Raw genomic sequence first — 19,927 nt, 5'->3', positions numbered from 1 at the left:
TTAAACTAAGTCAAACTTGATTAAATGAAAAAAATCAGTACACTTTAGAAAGCCCTCATACCAAGTGATGGAATTAATAGTGTTCACAAAATGTTGAACCAATTTGGAAAAGGCATTATAGAATGAAAAAGAAACAACAATAGTCTAGAGAGAAAGAATTGCCCCCTTTCTTCCAACCCAAATCATTGGGTGGGTGGTAAGTAAAAGTTGCCAATAAGCCTTTGATATCTTGGCTGGTTTATCACAGAAGACCATAATTGATTAAGTGTGGGTGGGAGATAATGTGTAGAGGATGAGATGATATCAGAAATGGGAGAAGGGGGTTAGAAACAACCCAGGGCCCAGAGCCGGATGGATTGGTTCTGCTATTAGTAGACCCGCAAGGTGAGGTCAGGAGGAGCAAAATGGATATCTGAAGTACCTGTCGCTCAAGTAAGTGGAATGGCTGACCAAATGGGAGAAACGTAGGCTTTATTCTGCACTGAGTTCCCCAACTCTGGATAAACCTCCAAAAACAAACGTTAGGGGGAAAAATGTAACTGGTTGTGAAAAGATATTATCGCATTTAATTAAAAAATCAATTTGTTGACATACAAACCAACTGGACCAAACAGGATAAACTGGATCAAACAGGATGAAGCAATGCTTTAAACAAGCATTGACTTAAGAGCTCTGATGTCAACCAGGAAGGCAGCCAAACACAAATTTAGCACGAGGGTAAGAGTCTTTATGTCTTTCGGTGAAGGCAAAGCCATTTGGTTGGTACTTCATAGGAATACCTTTCCACCAGGTCTTCATCATATGGTATGTGCCACGAGTCTCCAGTTGTTTGCACCACTGTGTCATGGCTGAGAATACGCTGTTGAATTAAAAAGGGAACCAAACATTGAGAACAACACTAAAGGGTTACCTGGCCATTTCCCTTTCCTTTCTGACAATGTCTCCATTTGTTTCAGAGGAGTATTCTCTGTCTTACTTAACAATGGATTTTTTCAAAGAGCAGCTAGCTCTGCAGAGATGAACCCTAGTATTAGGAGTTCCTTTTTTGGGGAGTTTCATTTTTAAGGTTAAGGATTCTCTATAGGAGCATTGTATTTATAGGATACAGTGTTCCTTTTGTTGACTTTATTGGTTTTGTATATGAGAGAGAAAAGTAGCGAAATAGTATAACGAATTCCTGTGTACCCATAGCCTAGTTTCAATCATTATCAACTCATAGTTAATCTTATTTCATCCATACCCCACCCACTTCCTTTCCCAAGCCCTCCCCATCCCCAAGATTATTCTGAAGCAAATCTCAGATATTAGATCATTTCTTTTGTAATATTCAGCATGTATGTCTAAAAAATAAGGACCTATTTTGTAAATACAAGATCAATACCATTATTACACTTAAGAATTAATAATTCCTTAACATTATAAATTTTCTACTGTTTACATTTCTCCAATTATTAATTGAGTACATACATTTTACAGTTTGTTTGAATAGGAATTGAAATAAGGTTATTACATTGTGACTAACTGAATTGACTCTTAATTCTCTTTCAGTCTAGAGCTTCCCTTTCCAACTATTTTTCTTACAATTTTTTTGTTTTTGAGGAAACCAGGTGAGTTATCCTGTATCATTTCCCACAGTCTTAATTTTGCTGACTGCATCTCTGTGATATCATTTGATACCATATTTCCTATAAATTTGTTGTTTTGTATGTTTTTTGACCATTGGACCATATTTACCATTGGCTAGTTTATTTTTCTGTATTAACTTGCCTTTGGAGTTTCTCCCTTTGATTTCACTTGAGAGGCATCCTTGTAGATACAGGTATCTAAACTAGAATCAAAGGAAACTGTGCCATAGAAGTGGATTAAACAGGTAAAAGGAGTAACTTAGCAGAAGTAGCAGTATGACAAACCACAGGGATAAGGAATTTTGAACTACTGCAAATCAAGAGGAAAATATAAAACACATGAGGAGTTGTAATTGATGACATAATTGAAGTCACAATTGAAGACATCCTAGGTGTTTTCAATATGTCAATTAATGTGGAGTTGGCCTATGAAACTTTTCCTCTGGCAGACTTTCTGTGTCCAGGAATTCGCTAATTCCAAACATCAAACTAAAACTGAGGAAAATAAAGCATTTAGAACCTTCAATTAGTTGCAGCATTCTTTGACTATGCCACATTCTTACTATATACTTGACTCTGTTGACACTGTGTAGAGAACAGGTAACATACCTGAAAGGTTATTTTTGATCCTGGAAGCCTGTTAATAATTGCCAGCTGATGTCCCTGCTGCCACTTAAAGAACAGGCGTTGGGTCTTGGCATCAGGTAGACAGGCCTTGTGGTCCCGCATCAGATCTTTTGTGATAAACTTGCAGTGGTTCCCCGAGTGCAGAGTGGCATACAGAAGGAACGGATCATCCTCCGAGCTGAGCCAGGCATAAGACAGGACACAATCAAGCGCAGCCCAGAGCGGGTAGAGGATAGCACTCTTCACCATGCTTTTTACTTCCAGTCTACTTTCCTCAGAGGGGCTCTGCATTCTTAACCAACATGATCTCAGTGATTCTTACGAACCATCTGCAAGCCCTTAGCTGGTAGGCAACACTATCTAGAACACAGATGGAAAGCTAAGGGGAAGGAAATGCTAATGCTAACTCTAACAGCTCAACTAGGCTCTCCCACTAGAAGGAAGAATTCTAAAAATAATTCTCTCTTTACACTCAAAAGTTGTTTCTCTGTGTTCCCAGGGCATTTTTCCTATTTGCCTCATCCACCAGACAGCACACGTTTTCTCCCCTTTCCTCACTCAAATTCAAGAAACACTCATAATACTAATAGGGCAGGATGACACTTTCTTGCAAGCCACCAAAAATAATGGGCTGCCCTCAAAGCTGAAACTGGTATCTCACAGCAGCTCCTGGGAGTCACATGGCTTAGCACCCGAAGGCATCTCCTGCTTTGAGAAGAGCCAGTGACTCAGAGTCTCCAACAGACTCTCAATGTCAGCACTTACCACCTTAGCACATGTGCTGTAAAAACGGCAGTAGCTACCCTGGCTCAGGAGATTTGGACTGCAACATGTGATAGGTGTTAGGCCTCGATCCAAATGACCCAAAGTAGGACCAGTTAACGTTTACTTTGTACTGGAGTATTTCAACTGAAATGATAAAATTACTGGAATCTGCCTTAAAAATCTCCAGGAAAAATGTGGCGGGGGGGCGGGGATATATGGAACAAGATTAGCAAAATGATGGTAATTGTTGGAGCTAGGTGACAATTATGTGGGGATTCACTACACTATTCACTCTAGTGCATGTTTGAAAAGGCTTCTTTGGCACATTAATGGAAAATAGAGTTAACGTTAAACTTAAATATTCAAATCCAAAGCCATGGAAGGTCACTGAATCAATCTTTACAACTAGGTTTGGAAGTTTAGCAGATGCAATAAATACAGGCCCCAAACCAAGCATGAAACCAATTTCCAACAGGATTCTTGGTTATAACATTTTGCATTTACCCAATTCTTCCACCTAAGAAAAATAACAATGATGATAAAAGCAACTAACATATACGCTTTCATGGACTTGGTGCTGTGCCAAGAGTTTTACATGCATTATTTACAGGTATTATCTCATTTAATCTTCACAACAACCCTATGAGGATTACATATGAAGAAGATGCAAAGAAGGGCAACACCTTCCCAGATAGGAAGTGGCAGGGCCATGATCTGAACCTGGGTAGACTAATTCCCAAGCCTGCACTCCTAATGTCTACGCCATGTTGTCTAAAGTGATTGCATGAAGAGCATTCTTATTGTCTTCTACTCCTGGACACATGGAAATACCCCCTCCCATGAATAAATAAAAGGACTTAGCTAAAGCAAAAAGCGAAAAGGTTAGCTAAAGCAAAAAGGGAAAAGATTAGCTAAAGAAAAAAGGTTTGGGATCTGAATGAGGGGTTAGCCTTCTGCTTCATGCATCAAGAACCATTTTACTTTTCTAAGAATAAATGATTTGGGGCATACTGACAAATCTTGAAGTTATCACAATCAACCTAATAAAACCTACACCTGGGGCTAAGGCACACACATTGTCCATGCAAAGTTGGAAATAAACTTTTGTCAGCATAAACAGTATGAAAAATGAAAAGCCTGTTTCTATGTGCTGTTGAAGATCTGTGCTCCTGCTGATTAGCTGCTTTCCTCTTTATGGACGCTGTACATTTTGTCCCTGATCATGTTTTCCATGTTCCTTTGGCTCCCTGGGAAGCTGGGAGCATCACTCCCTTTATATTTAGAATAAAATCCAGGCCCCTTGCTTGCCCATTAGAGCCCACAACGTCCTCGGTACTGTGGTCCCTGCCTTCTCTCTGCCTCAGAAGCTACTGCTTTCCTTCTTGTTACAGCCCATTTACACTGGCCTGCTTGCTTTCCTAAAACATGCCAAACTCATTCCTGCCGCACGGCTTTTTTAACGCTTGCTGTTCCCCCACCTGGATGTTCTTCCCACCATTTCTCCCCCATTCTCAAATGCCTCACTCCTTCCCTTCAGATCTGCCCCCTCCCAAAGGTCTTTCCTGACGGCTCCATCCACTACCCTCTGACCTACCCCTACCCAATCCCTTTCTATCTCCTCATTTGGGCTTATTGTCTTCAGAGCACTGATCACTGTCTGCAATTACATTACCTGTTTATTTGTTTACCTGTTTACTATAAGCTCCAAGAGGGCAGAGACTTGCTCTCGTTTACTGCTGTTTCTCCAAGAACACGGAAGTTGCTCATATTTGTAAAGTAGTTCTTAAATGATCTATTCAGGACTTTATGACATGCATTCTGTGTACTAATCTCACTTCTGACTTTATCTTCCCCCCATTTCTCCTTTAACCTCATCTATTTAAGTTTATCCTGCTGTAGAAACTGTATTTTTGTAAACTGCCTCAAGTCTTAGTTTTTTTGAATGAGGCTGAGTATATATACACACAAATGCACTTTAAAAATGGTGAAAACAGTAAGCCAGACAGAGAAAGACAAACACCGTATGATTTCACTCATATGTGGAAGATAGAACAAACACATGGATAAGGAAAACAGATTAGTGGTGACCAGAGGGGAGGGGACTTGGGGGGAGGGCAAAAGGGGTAAAGGGGCACATATGTATGGTGACAGATGAAAACTAGACTATCGGGGATGAGCATGATGCAGTCTATACAGAAACTGATATATAATAATGTACACCTGAAATTGCACAATGTTATAAACCAATATGACCTCAATAAAATAATTTTAAAAAATGCTGAAAATAGGTACTAACAAGCAGATGACTGGAGCTTAGTGTAATTCGCCTATTACCTTCTGTACTTACATGTTGTCAGCAAAGAAACAGCTGGCTTGCTTTTGCACCATTTCCATCTCATCTCTTCTCCACCGGGAACCCTGCCTCAGCATGTGCTTCCGGCCCAGCACCAGCAGTCGCAGATTCTGCTTGGCTAGTTGAGAGACCACATCCAAGAGCTAAAAAACACAAAGCCAGCCCCCAAGAGGGTCAAGGGAAGAACCTCAAGTCAGTGGAGTGATTCTTCCAGCTGGTAATCTCAATGGTGAAGCACTCTTTTTCTGGTAAGAGGTGAGAAAACAGTCCTTAAAATAACTTTCCATCTTTGTAAGCCCGAGGAAAATGCTTCCTTATTACAAATTAATGTGTAACACCTGCCCAATGGTCAGGCTCCACTGGATCCAGGAGGGTTTTCTAAGCATAGACTAGATGAGTTGTAAACTGTGTTCCCTCGAGTCCAGTGGGATATAGACAGGGAGGCTAAGGAGGATGGGGTTTGGATCCTATACATTCCCATTCCAGTTTCAACCAAAACAGCTCAGCTTCTGTATGTTTCTATACTGGTATTCTGCATATATTTTCATTTGAATAAAGGGTTCTACTTCTTTTTTCAAAAGTTTGTAAATGGCTGGACTAGAGAGTGACTTTTTGGCCGACTTTTCCATGTTATGATTCTGCTGAGATTGCTACCTTTCATTGAAATCTCTTTTTCCTCCCAAAGGTCTGTCAGTATCCATTCTGTAGCCTATTTCGTCAGTGAATTTACCCCCATTCTCTCTACATGTCTTGTGTGCACAGGAACTCCTCTCAAAAGTCTAGACTTGGACTTTTAGTAAATCTAGTCACTTTGGTGAGCTTGCCTACCTACGTTCAATCTTTCATAAGGAAAAGTCCATATTACTTTCATGTACAACCTATTAAACTAAGCTATAAAGGGATATATTAAGTAAAATAAAAACTAATGAAAAATTAAAACATGTTATATAATAGTGTATCAGAAATATAAAAGTTCTTTAATTTATAAGAATTGCTGAGCCTACAAAAAATCAGAAGTTGAAAGTCATTGAAGAGATCTTTAATTTTCTTGGGTATTGATTGGAAAAGCCACTGATTTTAGTCTAGCTTCCCCTTACTCATAATTTCTTCCCACGTATATTTTCAGGATATTACTTAAAATTCTTTAATCAATAAAATTTCATTTATTTGGTTAGTTGTCAAATATTGCTTTAGCACCTTTTATGTCTAATATACATGTAGACTCTCTGACAATCTAATAACGAATTACTAAGGGCTGAATTTTTGAATTACTGCTTAATGCTTTGGATTTATATTGTTTTTTGTCCATCCCACTCCATTACTAATCTTATTACTTTAGGAAACAGTTGTTGGTTTTATTATCCCTAATTATTAGTTCTAGAATTAAGACACAGAATGGACACATCTTGCCCACGGAATGTGAGCTAGTACTCAAGCAGAGAAGTATACCAAGAAGTGTGTGAGGACTCTAAAAGCAAAGCTTTACAACTAGTAAAATATAATTCTTTCCTTCAAAGCTAGAAATAATGGCTTCTATATTCACTCAACAATTATTTCCCAGGCCTCGCTATGCATAAGGCACATGGTAAGTACACAGCCCACAAAATTTTAAAAGACGTGGTCCCTGCCTTTACTGAGGGAGTGTCTAATAATTTTCTTACCCAACTATTAAGCCTAGGAAGACATATATGCGCTGGCTTTACATATATTGGATGGTTAATAAACATTTTCTGATTAGCTGAAGAATATGTCCACATCTATTTTTATCCATCATAAAAGTAGCTCATTATGGAAAACTTGAAAAATATAGACTAGAAGAAAGATGAAAGAAGAAGCCACTCATATGTCACTACCCAAAGACTGCTAATACGTATTTATGTCTTTTTATTTTATGCATTTTTATATAATCTTATAAGCTATTATTTTAAAAGTTAGGCTAGTAATCAAAGCAAACGTCTACACTAAGAAAGTTTGGTTCATGGATCAAAACACCTCAAAAGACATTGACAGTGCATCTCCTTCAGAATGCACTTATAACACTCCTTTGTTAAAGTTATGCTGAGATTACAGATTATTTTCAATGAGCCCAGATACAAAATGGCAACTGGATTCATTAAGAGGAGTGACAATTACTTTCTTCATATCTATATCCTACTTTAGATAAATGGCCTTGAGTTTACTAATATTAAATTAAAGATAGGGGCCCAAGGAAGGGTAGAAAAGGCTTAGCGTGGACTACTCTGGGGCACCATCTTGTGGCTGAGATGTCTCTACTAGCAGCAGCTCTCTGAAAATGGTGCAAAAAAGGAAAATAAAGGAAGGAAAGATGAGTGTACAGAATAAAGGCACTGGCCTGAAACTCAATGACAGTCCAGCTAGGAGCGCACTTTCTCTGGGGTAAATTCCAAGGCTGGATCCAGTGGGTTGGGTGAGAGTCATAGGTATACTCAGAATAGTAAAGAAGAAGAAAATTCACCTTAATTCTATGTTAGATCAAAAATAAAACTGGGAGGAATTTCCACTTCTGGGAAGATGGAGTAGATGTACTTTTCCCTACCTCTCCCACTAAGTACAACAAAACCCCCCTGACATCATATACAAAACAAACATAAGAAGACCTTGAAAGGTAGAAAGAAAAAGGCACACTGGCTAGGGACCTTGGGACAAGACGAATGACAAGTTGGTGAGTTCTTTGAATTTTCTTTTTGCCTCATGTATCCTAGACTTGGAGCTGAAGAAGCCAACAACCTGGAAATGCCAATGCATGCAGACAAAAAAAGACCAACAAAGGCCTATTCTTTCTAGCCAAAGGACCAGGAAAGAGGCAGTCTAGCAAGACAGAAAACTTGTTAAAATGATGACTCCTGCAGACTGTGATGTTATATATATATATGTAATACCTAGAGCACCATTAAAAATGCTATACAAAGAGATACACTCAAAAACACTATAGATTAAAAATAAAACAAAGAAAACACTATAGATACATAAAAATGGAATTCTAAAAAATGTTCAAGTAGCCCACAGGAAGGCAGAAAAAATTAAACAGAGAAATGAAAAACAGAGATGGCAGAAAACAAAAAACAAAATGGCAGGCATAAGCCCTAACATATCAATAATCACATGAAATATAAAGGGTTTTAATACATCAGTTAAAAGACAGAGGTTGGCAAAGTGGATTAAAAAACATGACCCAACTACTCTATGCTATATAAAAGAAACTCACTTCAAATATAACAATATAAGCTGGTGGAAAGTCAAAGGATGGAAAAAATTATATCACGCAAACATTCATCAAAGGAAAGCTGGAGCGGCTACATTAATATTAAATGAAGTAGACTTTAGAGCAAAGAAAATTACCAGAGACACAGAGGGACATTATATAATGATAAAAGGGTCACCCCAACAAGAAGACATAGCTATCCTAAATATGTGTGCACCAAACAATAGAGCTTCAAAATATATGAAGCAAAAGATGATAGAACTGAAAGGAGAAATAGACAAATCCACAATTAGAATCGAAGACTTTAACACTCATCTATCAACAACTGAGAGAAGAGCTAGACAGAAAATCAGCAAGTACATGGAAGAACTCAACACCACCATCCATGTTCACAGATTGGAAGACTCAAAACAGTAAAGGTGTCAGTTCTCCCCAAGTTGACGTATGAGTTTAATGCAATTCCTATAAAACTCCCAGCAAGAATTTTTTGTAGATATAGACAAAATTATTCTAAAATTATATGGAAAGGCAAAGGAACAAGAATAGCTAAAACAATTTTGAAAAAGAAGAATGAAGTGGGAAAAATCAGTCTACCTCATTTTAAGCCTTACTATATAGCTACAGTAATCTAAATTCTATGATACCGGTGGAGGGATCGACATACAGATCAGGAGAACAGATGACCCAGAAATAGACCCACACAAATAAGCCAAGGAAAGATAGCCTTTTCAACAAATGTTTCTGGAGCAATTGAACATCCATCAGTAAAAAAGGAAACCCCACCTAAATCTCACATTTTATGGAAAAATTAAATCAAAATGGATCATGGACTTAAATGTAAAATGTGAACTATAAAGTTTTAGGAAAAAAAACTAGGAGAAAAATCTTCATGATATAGAGCTAAGCAGAGTTTGTAGACTATAGTCCATAAAAGGAAAAACTGATAAAATTTAAAAATGTTTGCTCTGTGAAAGGCCCTGTTAAAAGGATGAAAAGACAAGTTAAGACTAGGAGAAAATATTTGCAAACCACATATTCAACAAATAACTAATATCTAGAACATACAGAGAATTCTCAGAACAACAGTTAAAAAAGCAAACGATCCAAATGGAACATGAGCAAAGACCTTTCACTGAAGAAGATAAATAGACGATAAATAAACATATGAATAGATGTCCAACAATATTAGCCATCAGGGAAATGCAAATTATAACCCAATGAGGTATCACTACACACCTATCAGTCTGGCTAAAATAAAAAATAGTGATCATATCAAATGCTGATGAGGATGTGGGGAAACTGAATCACTCATATATGGCTAGTGCGATTTAAAATGGTACAGCCACTCTGGAAAACAGTTTGGCAGTTTCTTATAAAACTAAACATGTAACTACCACCCCACTGAGTTACTGCACTTCTGGGCATTTATCCTAGAGAAATGAAGACTTATGTTCACATAAAAATTTGTACACAAATGTTTACCTACTTAGGTTTATTCGTAATAGGTAAAAACTAGAAACAATGCAGATGTCCTTCAACATGTGAACAGTTAAACAAATTGGTACATCCAGACCTTGGAATACTAATCAACAATAAAAAAGAAAAAACATTGATATTGCAACAACCTGGATTGTCTCCACAGAACCGTATTGAGTGAAAAGAGCCAAACACCAAAGGTTATATACATCAAAGGTATGATTCCATTTATATAACATTCCTGATATGAGAAAATTATAAAAACTGAGAACAGATTAGTGGTGGCCAGGGGGCTAAGGAGGGGTGGGGTTGGGAGGGAAGTGGGTGTGGCTATTAGAAGGCAACATGAGGGATTCTTGTGATGGAAATGCTCTCTGTCTTGACTGCATCAGTATCAGTATCCTGGTTGTGATATTATAATATAGTTTGGCAAGATGTTTCCATTGGGGGAAATCAGGTAAAAGATACATGAGATCTCTCTGTATTATTTCTTACATCTGCATATGAATCTAGAAATATCTCCAAATAAAAAGTAAACAAACAAAAGAGCCCCCCAAAACAAAAACAAAACCCCAAACCCACAAAACCTCAAAACCAAAACCAAAACCAAACTGTACCTTCATAGGAAGGATAAAGCGGTATGTGACAAATAGCTAATGTGTACAGAATGGTCAATATCCCATAAAAGGCAACCCTTCCCTTGAGACGATAAACAGGGATTAGGTTTAAATGAGAGAGATGTGGAAGAGTTTCCTTGAGCTCAGGGCAGTCTTGACCAGAGAAGCCGAGATCCACTCTGGGCTGTTCTCAACCTGGAGGACCCAGAGATAGTAAAGACAGTTCTGGACTTGCTTAAGGGGTCTGGAATCTGGGCCACATAGTAGAGCAAAATAATCAATACAACTCATTCTAGAGAATATCTAAAATTCCAAATTGATTCCAGAACTCTGGGTACCCAGTACCTCAATGTTAACTTGGGATTGGATCTCACACCCCTTTCCCATTCCTCCCACATTGCTCCTTAAGATGTCTAAAGCACAATTCTCCAAAAACCAAGAGTAAGAACAAATTTCAGCTTAATATTTGGTGCAAACATTTTCTGGTTTGTGGTCCATTCTAATTTGCTTCATCTTCTGTAGGAACAGATAAGAGGTGTTTTTTTTTTACTCATAAGTGACACACTTACTTTTGGCATAAAACTGCTGAGAGGTAGTTCCTGAGCTTAGGGTAAAAATACATTTGGCAGGGCTATTTGCGTTAGAAATAACTGCGTAGGGATGCTCAGGAAGTAGAAAAGCTGCCTGGGAGGTGGGAGAGGCCAATGAGAGCAAGAGCTTTTCTGAGTAATCCTAAACAGCAGTGTAACTTCCTTCCTCTATTCTTAACTTTTTACCTCCCCCTCTGCAGTCTCTGGCACTTCCTGGGTTGTGTGGACTGTAGATCTTCGAAAACTCTAAAGCCTGTGGGATCAGATGTCTATAGATATTAGAAGTTCTGTGTCAGTTCTTCAGCAAGATAGCTATAATCAATATACTTCATATATAAGAATACTCACTATAGAACACCTTCATGAAAGAAAGTTTTGGAAAAAACACAAAGTCCATCAACAGATGAACAGATAAACAAAATGTGGTATACACATACAATGGAATATTATTCAGCCTTAAAAAGGAATAAAATTCGGACACATGCTACAACGTGGATGAACCTTAAAGACATTACTGTAAGTGAAATAAGCCAGACACAAAAGGACAAATATCGTATGATTCCATTTACATGAGGTACCTAGAGCAGTCAAATTCATAGAGACAGAAAATAGAATGGTGGTTGCCTAGGTACCTGTGGAGGGGGGAAGAGAAGTTATTGTTTAATGAGTACAGAGTTTCAGTTTGGAAAGATGAAAAAAAATGATTTAAAAAAGCTCATACATTATAATTGATTGATTGCAATTAAACAAATGTGGCTGTTTGTCTTATGGAATTTCCCACATTTAGATTTTGCTAACAGCATCCCTATGGTATGATGTTACATATTCTCCAGTCTTCTATGTTTCCTATAAATTGGTAGCTGGGTCTAGAGACTTGATCAGATTCAAGGGTTTTTTTTTGTCTGTGTGTGTGTGTGTGTGTGTGTGTATTTAACATTCCAGCCCTGACAAAGTAAAAAGGCCAGTTCACTCATCCAACATTAATGAGAACCTTCTCTGTCAGGCACTAGGCAGGGGTTTCTGGGGATACAGATATAAAGACATTTATCCCTAACCTCCAGGAGTTTGCAGTCAAATGACTGTAATAAAGTGCTAAGAGGGAGCACAAAGGACAGGTACGTCTATCAGACTGGTGGGAAGGGTGGTCAGGGAAAAGGGTGGTCAGGTCCACAGAGGAAATGACAGCTAAGTTGAGTCTGCAGACGAACTGTCCAGGCAAGGAATGGGAGTTTCCAAGGACAAGGAGCAGCATGTTGAAGGTGGGGGCTCTTTATTAGTATGCTGAATTCAAGGAACTGCAAGCTGTCAAATGAGGCTCAAGCATCCGTGTGGGAGGGTGAGATGGGGAGTGCCAGAAATAAGGCTGGAAATGAATGTAGGGGTCAGATCACAGGGGCGTGGTAAGTTGTGAGAAGGAGTCTTTTACCACCTGAAAGCAACGGGGGAAAAACAAAGGATTTAAAACAGGAGCGTGACATGACTACCAATTTAGAGAGAGAAAAATTGTGGACTGCAAGAAGACTGGACTAGAATAAGATCAAGCAGGGGGCTTCTGCTGCAATTCAGGTAAAAGATAATCAGAACTGAGGCACTGGCAGTAAAGATGGAGAGGAGAGAGAGCCCTCTGAGAGTAAAGCAGAACTTACCAGACTTACTCACTGATTGGAAGTGGGAAACATGGAGCGGGATATACAAAGGAAGATTTGGACAACTGGATAGAGGATGATAGCAAGATACGGTCTATCAGAGGAGAAGCTCATGACACCGCCAGGTGGGAGACGTCCAGTGGGCAGCAAGTTATGAGACTCTACCATTTAGGAGAGGGCTTTGGGCTGGAGATAAAGATGTGGAGTCAGCAGGGAACATATGATGGCAGGAGCCATCAGCGAGTAGATGAGGCAGAAGAGGACAGGATACAGACTTAGAAGGGAAGAAAGCCGAGGATGAAGTCTGAGGAATACTATCATTTAAAGGATAGAGTGCAACCTGGGGGGAGGCATTCTGAAGATGCCCTGGGGGGCAGGCGATTTCAGTTGGTTCCCTACACTCTATAGAAGGCTGCAGTTTGCTTTGTCCAGAGAGATTCTGTCTTACACGTGTGCCTCTATTTTGTTGACCAAAAATAACAATCAATTATGCTTTTCATTTCAGATACTGAGTGGTGTGGCCTCTTCAAAACCTCCAACCCCCCAAAAGCTTCATTGTAAAGGGAGGAGGTTTTTGGTTTTGTTTTTTAAAAGATGGAAGAGACTTGAGAATATTTATATTCTAATCAGAAAAAGCCAGCAACAAGGTAGAAGCTGAAGATACAGGCATAGAGGGGTAAGTGTTGGAACAAGGTCTGAAAAAGCAGGCAGAGAGAGAATCTAGAGAACACCTCTTGCTCTGAGATGGATTTGAGCACAGACAATTTGGCTGGGTTCTGTGGTTGGTGCATGTACGTGTGGTGTATAGGTTGACATGTGAGGTCCTTCCTCGTGATATCTTCTTCTATTTTGTGTGCAACAGGAGGTGAGTCACTGGCAGGGGGAGGGCAGAGGCGGTGGAGCAGAAGGCTTGAGGGCAGCAGAGGAGATACAGCCGGTGTGAGACTGGGAGGGGGAGTCCACTGCAGACGTGTAGGGAGAGCAGGGGGTGTAAGCCAGGAGTGCCTCGAGGCAGCCAGCGGCAGCAGGCACAATGGGGGAGATTACAGCACTCAGCCTCCTGGCTGCAGTGCAGATAATGATCGCCCCTGGCTCACATTAACATTTGGTCAAAAGGCACTTTCAGGTGGAACCATAATCGAAACATCAGTCATCTAATATCACTCTCTCTATTTACTATTAAAGACACTATTTCAAATTTATGTTTACATCAGTGTAAGATCTGTGGTTTTGGCTTCTGGCCTGAGTCAGGAATTCCAAATTTCTATTTTATTTATTTGCTCAGATCTCTTTATTAATAAAATGTGATTAAGGTACCCCACCACCATCATCCTTAATGGTGGTATCATTTATCAAGTCATCATCAACAAAAGTGTAAAATGTCATCACTCACATACAATTTCTAAATGAACAGATGTTTGGAGAAAGGATCTCGAAACCACCTGGCTTTCGGGGCATGCTCTCTCTAGCAGTGTTTCCTCCTTTTCCTGACTTTAGGAAACATCTAGGGGCCTATTTGATAAGGTGGTCCCAGGAGGCTGCAGGTTAGTCCTGAAGCATGTTTCCTTCCTCAACCTACCCTCCACCTTCTGCCCAGCCTCCCCCTGTAATGAGTGGTGAGGGAAGGTGAGGAGAAGCGGTACTCATCTTAGCCTTAGTTAGGAACAGGCCCCTACTCTACTCAGCTAGTTAGAGCCCAGCACTCAGTGGCTAACTCACCTGGTGTCATTCCCCAGCAGCTCCTAATGCTGTTATTTGATGTGTGAAATGAATGAGTGTAAACAGTTCTTCAGGAACCACCGAAAGTGCCAAGATTCCTGCACTCAGCTGTGGACAGTTTTCTTCAAAGGCTCTGAGGTAGAAGGGGAGCTTGATTAAAGTAGAAACTGGTCTCTCTGAAAACGGTCAGCAGCTGTTACAGGTGCAAATTGCAACCGGGCGGGGTGTCTGAGGAGCACAGCGTCCCGCACTTGGCGGGTGTAAGCTTTTGGAGGCCTCACTTTTCTCAGATAAGCCAGGCAAGTGCTCACAGAGGGATGACAAGAAGTGATTTTGTCTAGGACCTGCCTCCTCTTTACACACACACACTGCTGTAGCGTTCAGCACTGAGCTGCCAGAGGAAAGCAGCTAAATTTTAAACAGAGTGTTGATCTTAAAGAGAATATTTTTAGTTATTTTTAAGTGGAGAGACTTAAAAGTCCATAAAAAACAGAAGAGAAATTCTTAAAATAAGCACAAATAGCCTGCCTCCTGTCCCACTATAAAAGAATACCAATTTCTAATGGCGGTCACACAGCTGTTTGCGAGGCTAGGCCAGGAAATACATGTCTACTGTTTATGCTATCACTTCACCAAACACAACCTCATGGTAACTTGAGGCTGGAACAGGGATGGATGGTGGGGGTTTTCCTATTTGAGTCTGGCTGAATTTCAGGATATGATGGGGTTAATTAAGTCAAAGGCAGACAGGAGAAAGCCAGAAAAGTAATAAAGATTCTTTGGATCCTTTTCTTTCATGTGCATTAATTAATTTTGAAAATTATTTTCCACAAACTAAGAGAACATGAAACCACTTCAGGGACACAGACAATGACTGATGAACTCTACGGAGGCAGTGTTCTCAGACTTGGAAGACCACAAACACAATGTTTATTGTGCACTGTGGGCTCCACAAAGTTTACAGCAGGAAAACAAGGGAAGTCATAACTTACACTAGAACAATGGAGTTCTCTACTTGTTTCTATGTTCCTACTGTCTGTAGGTAAGCTAATATCCAGTTTCATTCCCTTCTTTGTTTTTGTTCCTCTCCTTTTTCTCTTGAACTAAGTTTTGGGAAGAGAATTCACATCCTAGAGATAGTCCTCAAGTGACTGCTATACTCAACATTTTCCTGTGGACCTCTGAAAATGCCGCCAAGGAGGAGAGTGCAGGAGACCCACCAAGGTTGTGGCTCAGAGCTTCTCATCATGTTTTCCTTTGCCTGCTACTCAGCAGCGCTGTCTCAGCCTCAGCTGTACTTTGAGAGCTGTTGCTCTTGCAGAGAGAGAGAGAGAGCACTCTTTATTTTTAGGAAGATTAAGGACATTTCCTTGCTAGAATTAGTCAAGAGCTATATACCATGTAAGATACAGATTAGCACTTGATGAAAATGGGAGAATTGGAAGAAGATGAGAAAAGGAAGCGTTTTAGAGAAGCAGAAGCTGGGCTGAGAAGGAAGAGGGAAGTTTTCACTGGGTGGCATTCCAGGAGCAGAAGCTTCGTGAGCCTGGCAGTGCAGCTGCACAGAGGAGAGGCTGAGACTGAGCCAGAGTCCTGTTCCTGCCTCCAGAACCCTGAGCTTTGAGCACAGAAGATTTAAAACTTTGATAACTGACTGATCCTATAAAGCTCTTTGAATCTCCTGGAAGAAAGTACATACATACACAAAACACTATTCCTTTATTATGATACCATAAATGATCCCACTGGTTTATTATATTAGACTCACCATGCCCTATATCCTGCTTTCGTCAGTCTTTGGGATTTTTAGGAGATTTCAATGATCTCATGCTGTCCTTAGTCAATGAAACAATTCTACTGAGGAAGAGAAATGCCCTTCCTGCCTTGGGAACATCCTGTCAAGTGTGGGATGTGTTTTCTGCGTCCCAGGTCTTCTCCCATGCCATTAGCACCCACACAGTTATCCAGCCTCTTAGAAAACGATTATATTGTTGGCCTGGATGGATTTCCCCAGCTAGCTGAGAGTCAGAGCTGTCTAGAAGACAGAAGATTTGGCTCCTGACTCATAGTGTGACTTTTCCCCAAACATTCTCATGCATTCTTTGGTCTTTTTTGTTTCTCTGTGAGATATCTGTGTTTCCTTTATCCCTGTGAGGCAGGAATGGACAGTATTTTGAAGACTGAAAACTAATTTCAGGAAGGTTAAATTAACTTATTCTGATGCATTTTAATTTCCACATTCAAAAGTTTATTAAAAATTCCCCCCAGGGTTCTAGATCCAGTCCACGTTCAGGGAATAATTTGCTCACACTGGGAAAGTAAGCTAACACTTTCAGGCTCCCAAAGCACCAACGAATGACTAGAAGAGAAGAATACGAAGAGGGGGCTCTGAGGCTTGAAAATTTGTGTCGCCTTCCCATGGCTGTACTGATTCACATAGCTTTTGTCTTGGTACACAGCCACACACAATTGTACACCATGCCTATTGATTGTATTTTCTGGAACAATCCTGTCAGTTCAAAATACATAAAAGACCCAGGTACATAAAAAGATACTTTGGATCTCCCCAGTAACGTTCCAAGTCATCCATACAGTTCTGCAGTGGAAGGGCTTATCCAGTAAAGGAAAGTCAATAGAGACATAAAAGAGACTTTTCCAATTTACATCTATTATTTAATAGCATAGTAACAGTAATTAAGAGCAGAAGCTTTGGCATCAGGCTGCCTGGGTTCAAATTCTGGTTCTACTATGTCAGAGCTGTGTGACCTCGGGAAAGTTGCATTTCCTCTTTGGGGCTCTGTTTCATCATTGATAAAATGAAGATACAAATTGGGTTATGATGAGGATCAATTTAGATGCACTGCAGATACAAAGCACATGGAAAAGTACTCAATAAATATTAGCTATTATTAGACAGTACAGCCTACATTAGTAAATTTAGACCTCCAAGCCCCACTGTATTCCCACTCCACCCCCTTGCCCCAAAAAAAAAGAAAAATGAAAGAGAGATTCTTTTGGCATTATCACAGACTTGGGTGATTTTTGTGTTAATCTCTCTGTCAGCACTTGTAAGGAGTAGAACATACGCTTTCAGGTTAAGAAAGCACAAGGAACACATGCACCTAATCTTAATCCCACTTGAAATCTCACTAAAACCATAATACAGTGTCTTTCCAAAATGACAAACCCACAAAAACTTGGAGAACAAGAAGGGAGACAACAGCAATAAAATTTGGAAGCTGGAAAGCAGATGGACAAGTGGTAAATGACCTTGCAGATCCAACAAAGTTAAATTTGAAGAGAGGTTAGCGAAGAATCAACTCAATTTCTCAAAAGACTCCAGAAGTGAAAGTAAATAAGTGTTTGGCTTAACTAAGGAGAACTGACAGGATTCATTTGAGGCTGTTGAAACATGCTGAAGAAACATTCGATTCCTAGATTTGGCTCCCCACCCCCACCCCATCCATATTGCTTTCTGCAGAGGTTGAGGAGGGAAGTCTGAAGGTTCGTTACTCAGAAGTGGTAAATCAGAGGGTCTCTAGACTGGAGTACCAAGCACATTTGACAGTGTGAGTACCACAGTTAAAATAGCACTTATGTGAATATATGCATATTGAATGCAGAATGCAGAGAAGCCCAGACATCTTCCCCTACTTGGCTCTCAGAACACTGGTAGTAAGGCCTTTACTCTGCAGTCAAGAGAATGGAAACTCTCCTTTAGGGGATCTGACCAGCAAAAGAGGAAAAAACCCTAAAGATTCTGATTATTGGGAATTCCCCAACAAATGGCCCACTCAGATCAACCCGCCATAAAGTCAATAGTCAACAAGCCCCACCTACACACTCAGAGCTTCCAATCAGCTCTTTAGATCATGCTTAATCATAAGCAGACAGCAAAGAATTTTCAGACAGATGTGGAGAGCCCATGAAATGGAAGAGCCTAAAACAAACAAAGAAAACAAAAAATTGAAAAAATACAGACTGTAAAGGGAGAAAGAAAAAAACCCACAAATATCTCCTTAAAATCCTATGAGATAACATAATGCATTCATAAAACAGATTTTTTTAAAGTAACAAAATAAAGAAGAGCTCTTGAGAATTAAAACATGACTGCAAGCATGAGTTTAAAAAATCAATACAAGGGTAGCAAGAGAAGACTGAAGAATCCTCCCAGGAAAGGAGCAAAGAGATTCAAAAAATAAGAAATTTAGAGGGCCAGTCTGGGAGATTTGACAACTGAATAAGAGAGAGAGAGAGAGAGAGAGAGAGAACAGGGAAAACAGAGAGGAAGTAGTTATCAACGAAATAACCATAGAATATTTCCCCAAACAGAAAGATATGAATTTCTAGAATGAAATAGTCCATTGCACATACAGCTCAATGGATGGCAAACAGACCATACCAAGTCACACTATTGCAAAATTTCAGAGCACTGGAGACAAAGAGACAATTCCAAAAGCTTCCGGAGAGAAAAAAGCAGATGATACAGAAAAGATCAGGAGTCAGAACGTCTTCAGACTTCAACTTCAGGGAAACATGAAGCATTGCCTTCAAAATTCTGAAAGAATAGTATTTCTAACTTAGAGATCTATTTTCAGCCACTCTGTCATGTATAAGAATGATATAAAGACATTCTCAGACATGAAAGCTCTCAAAAATTTTACTTCCTATGCACCCTTCCTTAAAAAGCTCCTGGAGAATGTTTTCCACTAAAGAAACTAACCCAAGAAAGAAGAAGACAGGAAACAGGAGACCCAATACAGGAGAGAGGCAATGGGAATTGCAGGAGGATGAGTCAAGAGAGATCCCAGGATGATGGCTGTGAATCAGATACAGAGGGCAATCAGTCCAGATTGGAAAGTGACTCCAGACATAGCCACACTGGGGACAGCCATCACCATGATCCCCACTGCCATCACACCATCATTTTAACCTAAGCATATGTGAGCTTGTACTTGGCTTGTCTTAACCATAGGCTGGAGTTACTATACTCCCCTCCATGCCCTGCTGCCTGGATGAGTGAAGAGTTGCATTTTACTGAAAATGCAAAAACTTTTGCTTTGACCTACTCCTGAAAGCTGGAGGAAAGCCATGGCGACTCTGGAGGCAGTAAACAGCAGCCTATTCTGTTTACCATATTTCAGTCGCACATCATGTACCTGGTCCAAATTACAGCTCTGCCAGATGCCCTCACTGTGGTTAACTCTCTGTTTCCTAAGACTCAAGCATGATCTTGAACTCTGACTTCCCCAGGAGAGGCTTTTATAAGCTCTTAGAGATGTCAAT

The 19,927-nt window shown here is 39.9% G+C and overlaps 1 protein-coding gene across 3 annotated transcripts in view; it reads right to left on the bottom strand.

Moving 5' to 3' along the window:
• Positions 1 to 454: 454 nt before the first annotated feature.
• The window catches only part of PRORP (protein only RNase P catalytic subunit), a 115,514-nt gene continuing 96,041 nt past the window's right edge, over positions 455 to 19,927 (bottom strand). For all 3 annotated transcript variants that reach the window (XM_008512956.2, XM_008512954.2, XM_008512955.2), the window contains exons 6-8: positions 5,365 to 5,513; positions 2,235 to 2,430; positions 455 to 859 (exon numbers count right to left, since the gene is read on the bottom strand). In XM_008512956.2, the coding sequence (XP_008511178.1) occupies positions 728 to 859; positions 2,235 to 2,430; positions 5,365 to 5,513 (477 nt within the window). In that variant the 3' untranslated portion in view covers positions 455 to 727. The remainder of the gene's footprint in view (positions 860 to 2,234; positions 2,431 to 5,364; positions 5,514 to 19,927) is intronic.

This window comes from Equus przewalskii, chromosome 1 (genome assembly GCF_037783145.1).
Source record: "Equus przewalskii isolate Varuska chromosome 1, EquPr2, whole genome shotgun sequence".
Taxonomy (NCBI): domain Eukaryota; kingdom Metazoa; phylum Chordata; class Mammalia; order Perissodactyla; family Equidae; genus Equus; species Equus przewalskii.
Note: the sequence above shows the minus strand (reverse complement) of the source record. Positions and strands in the feature narration are given on the sequence as shown.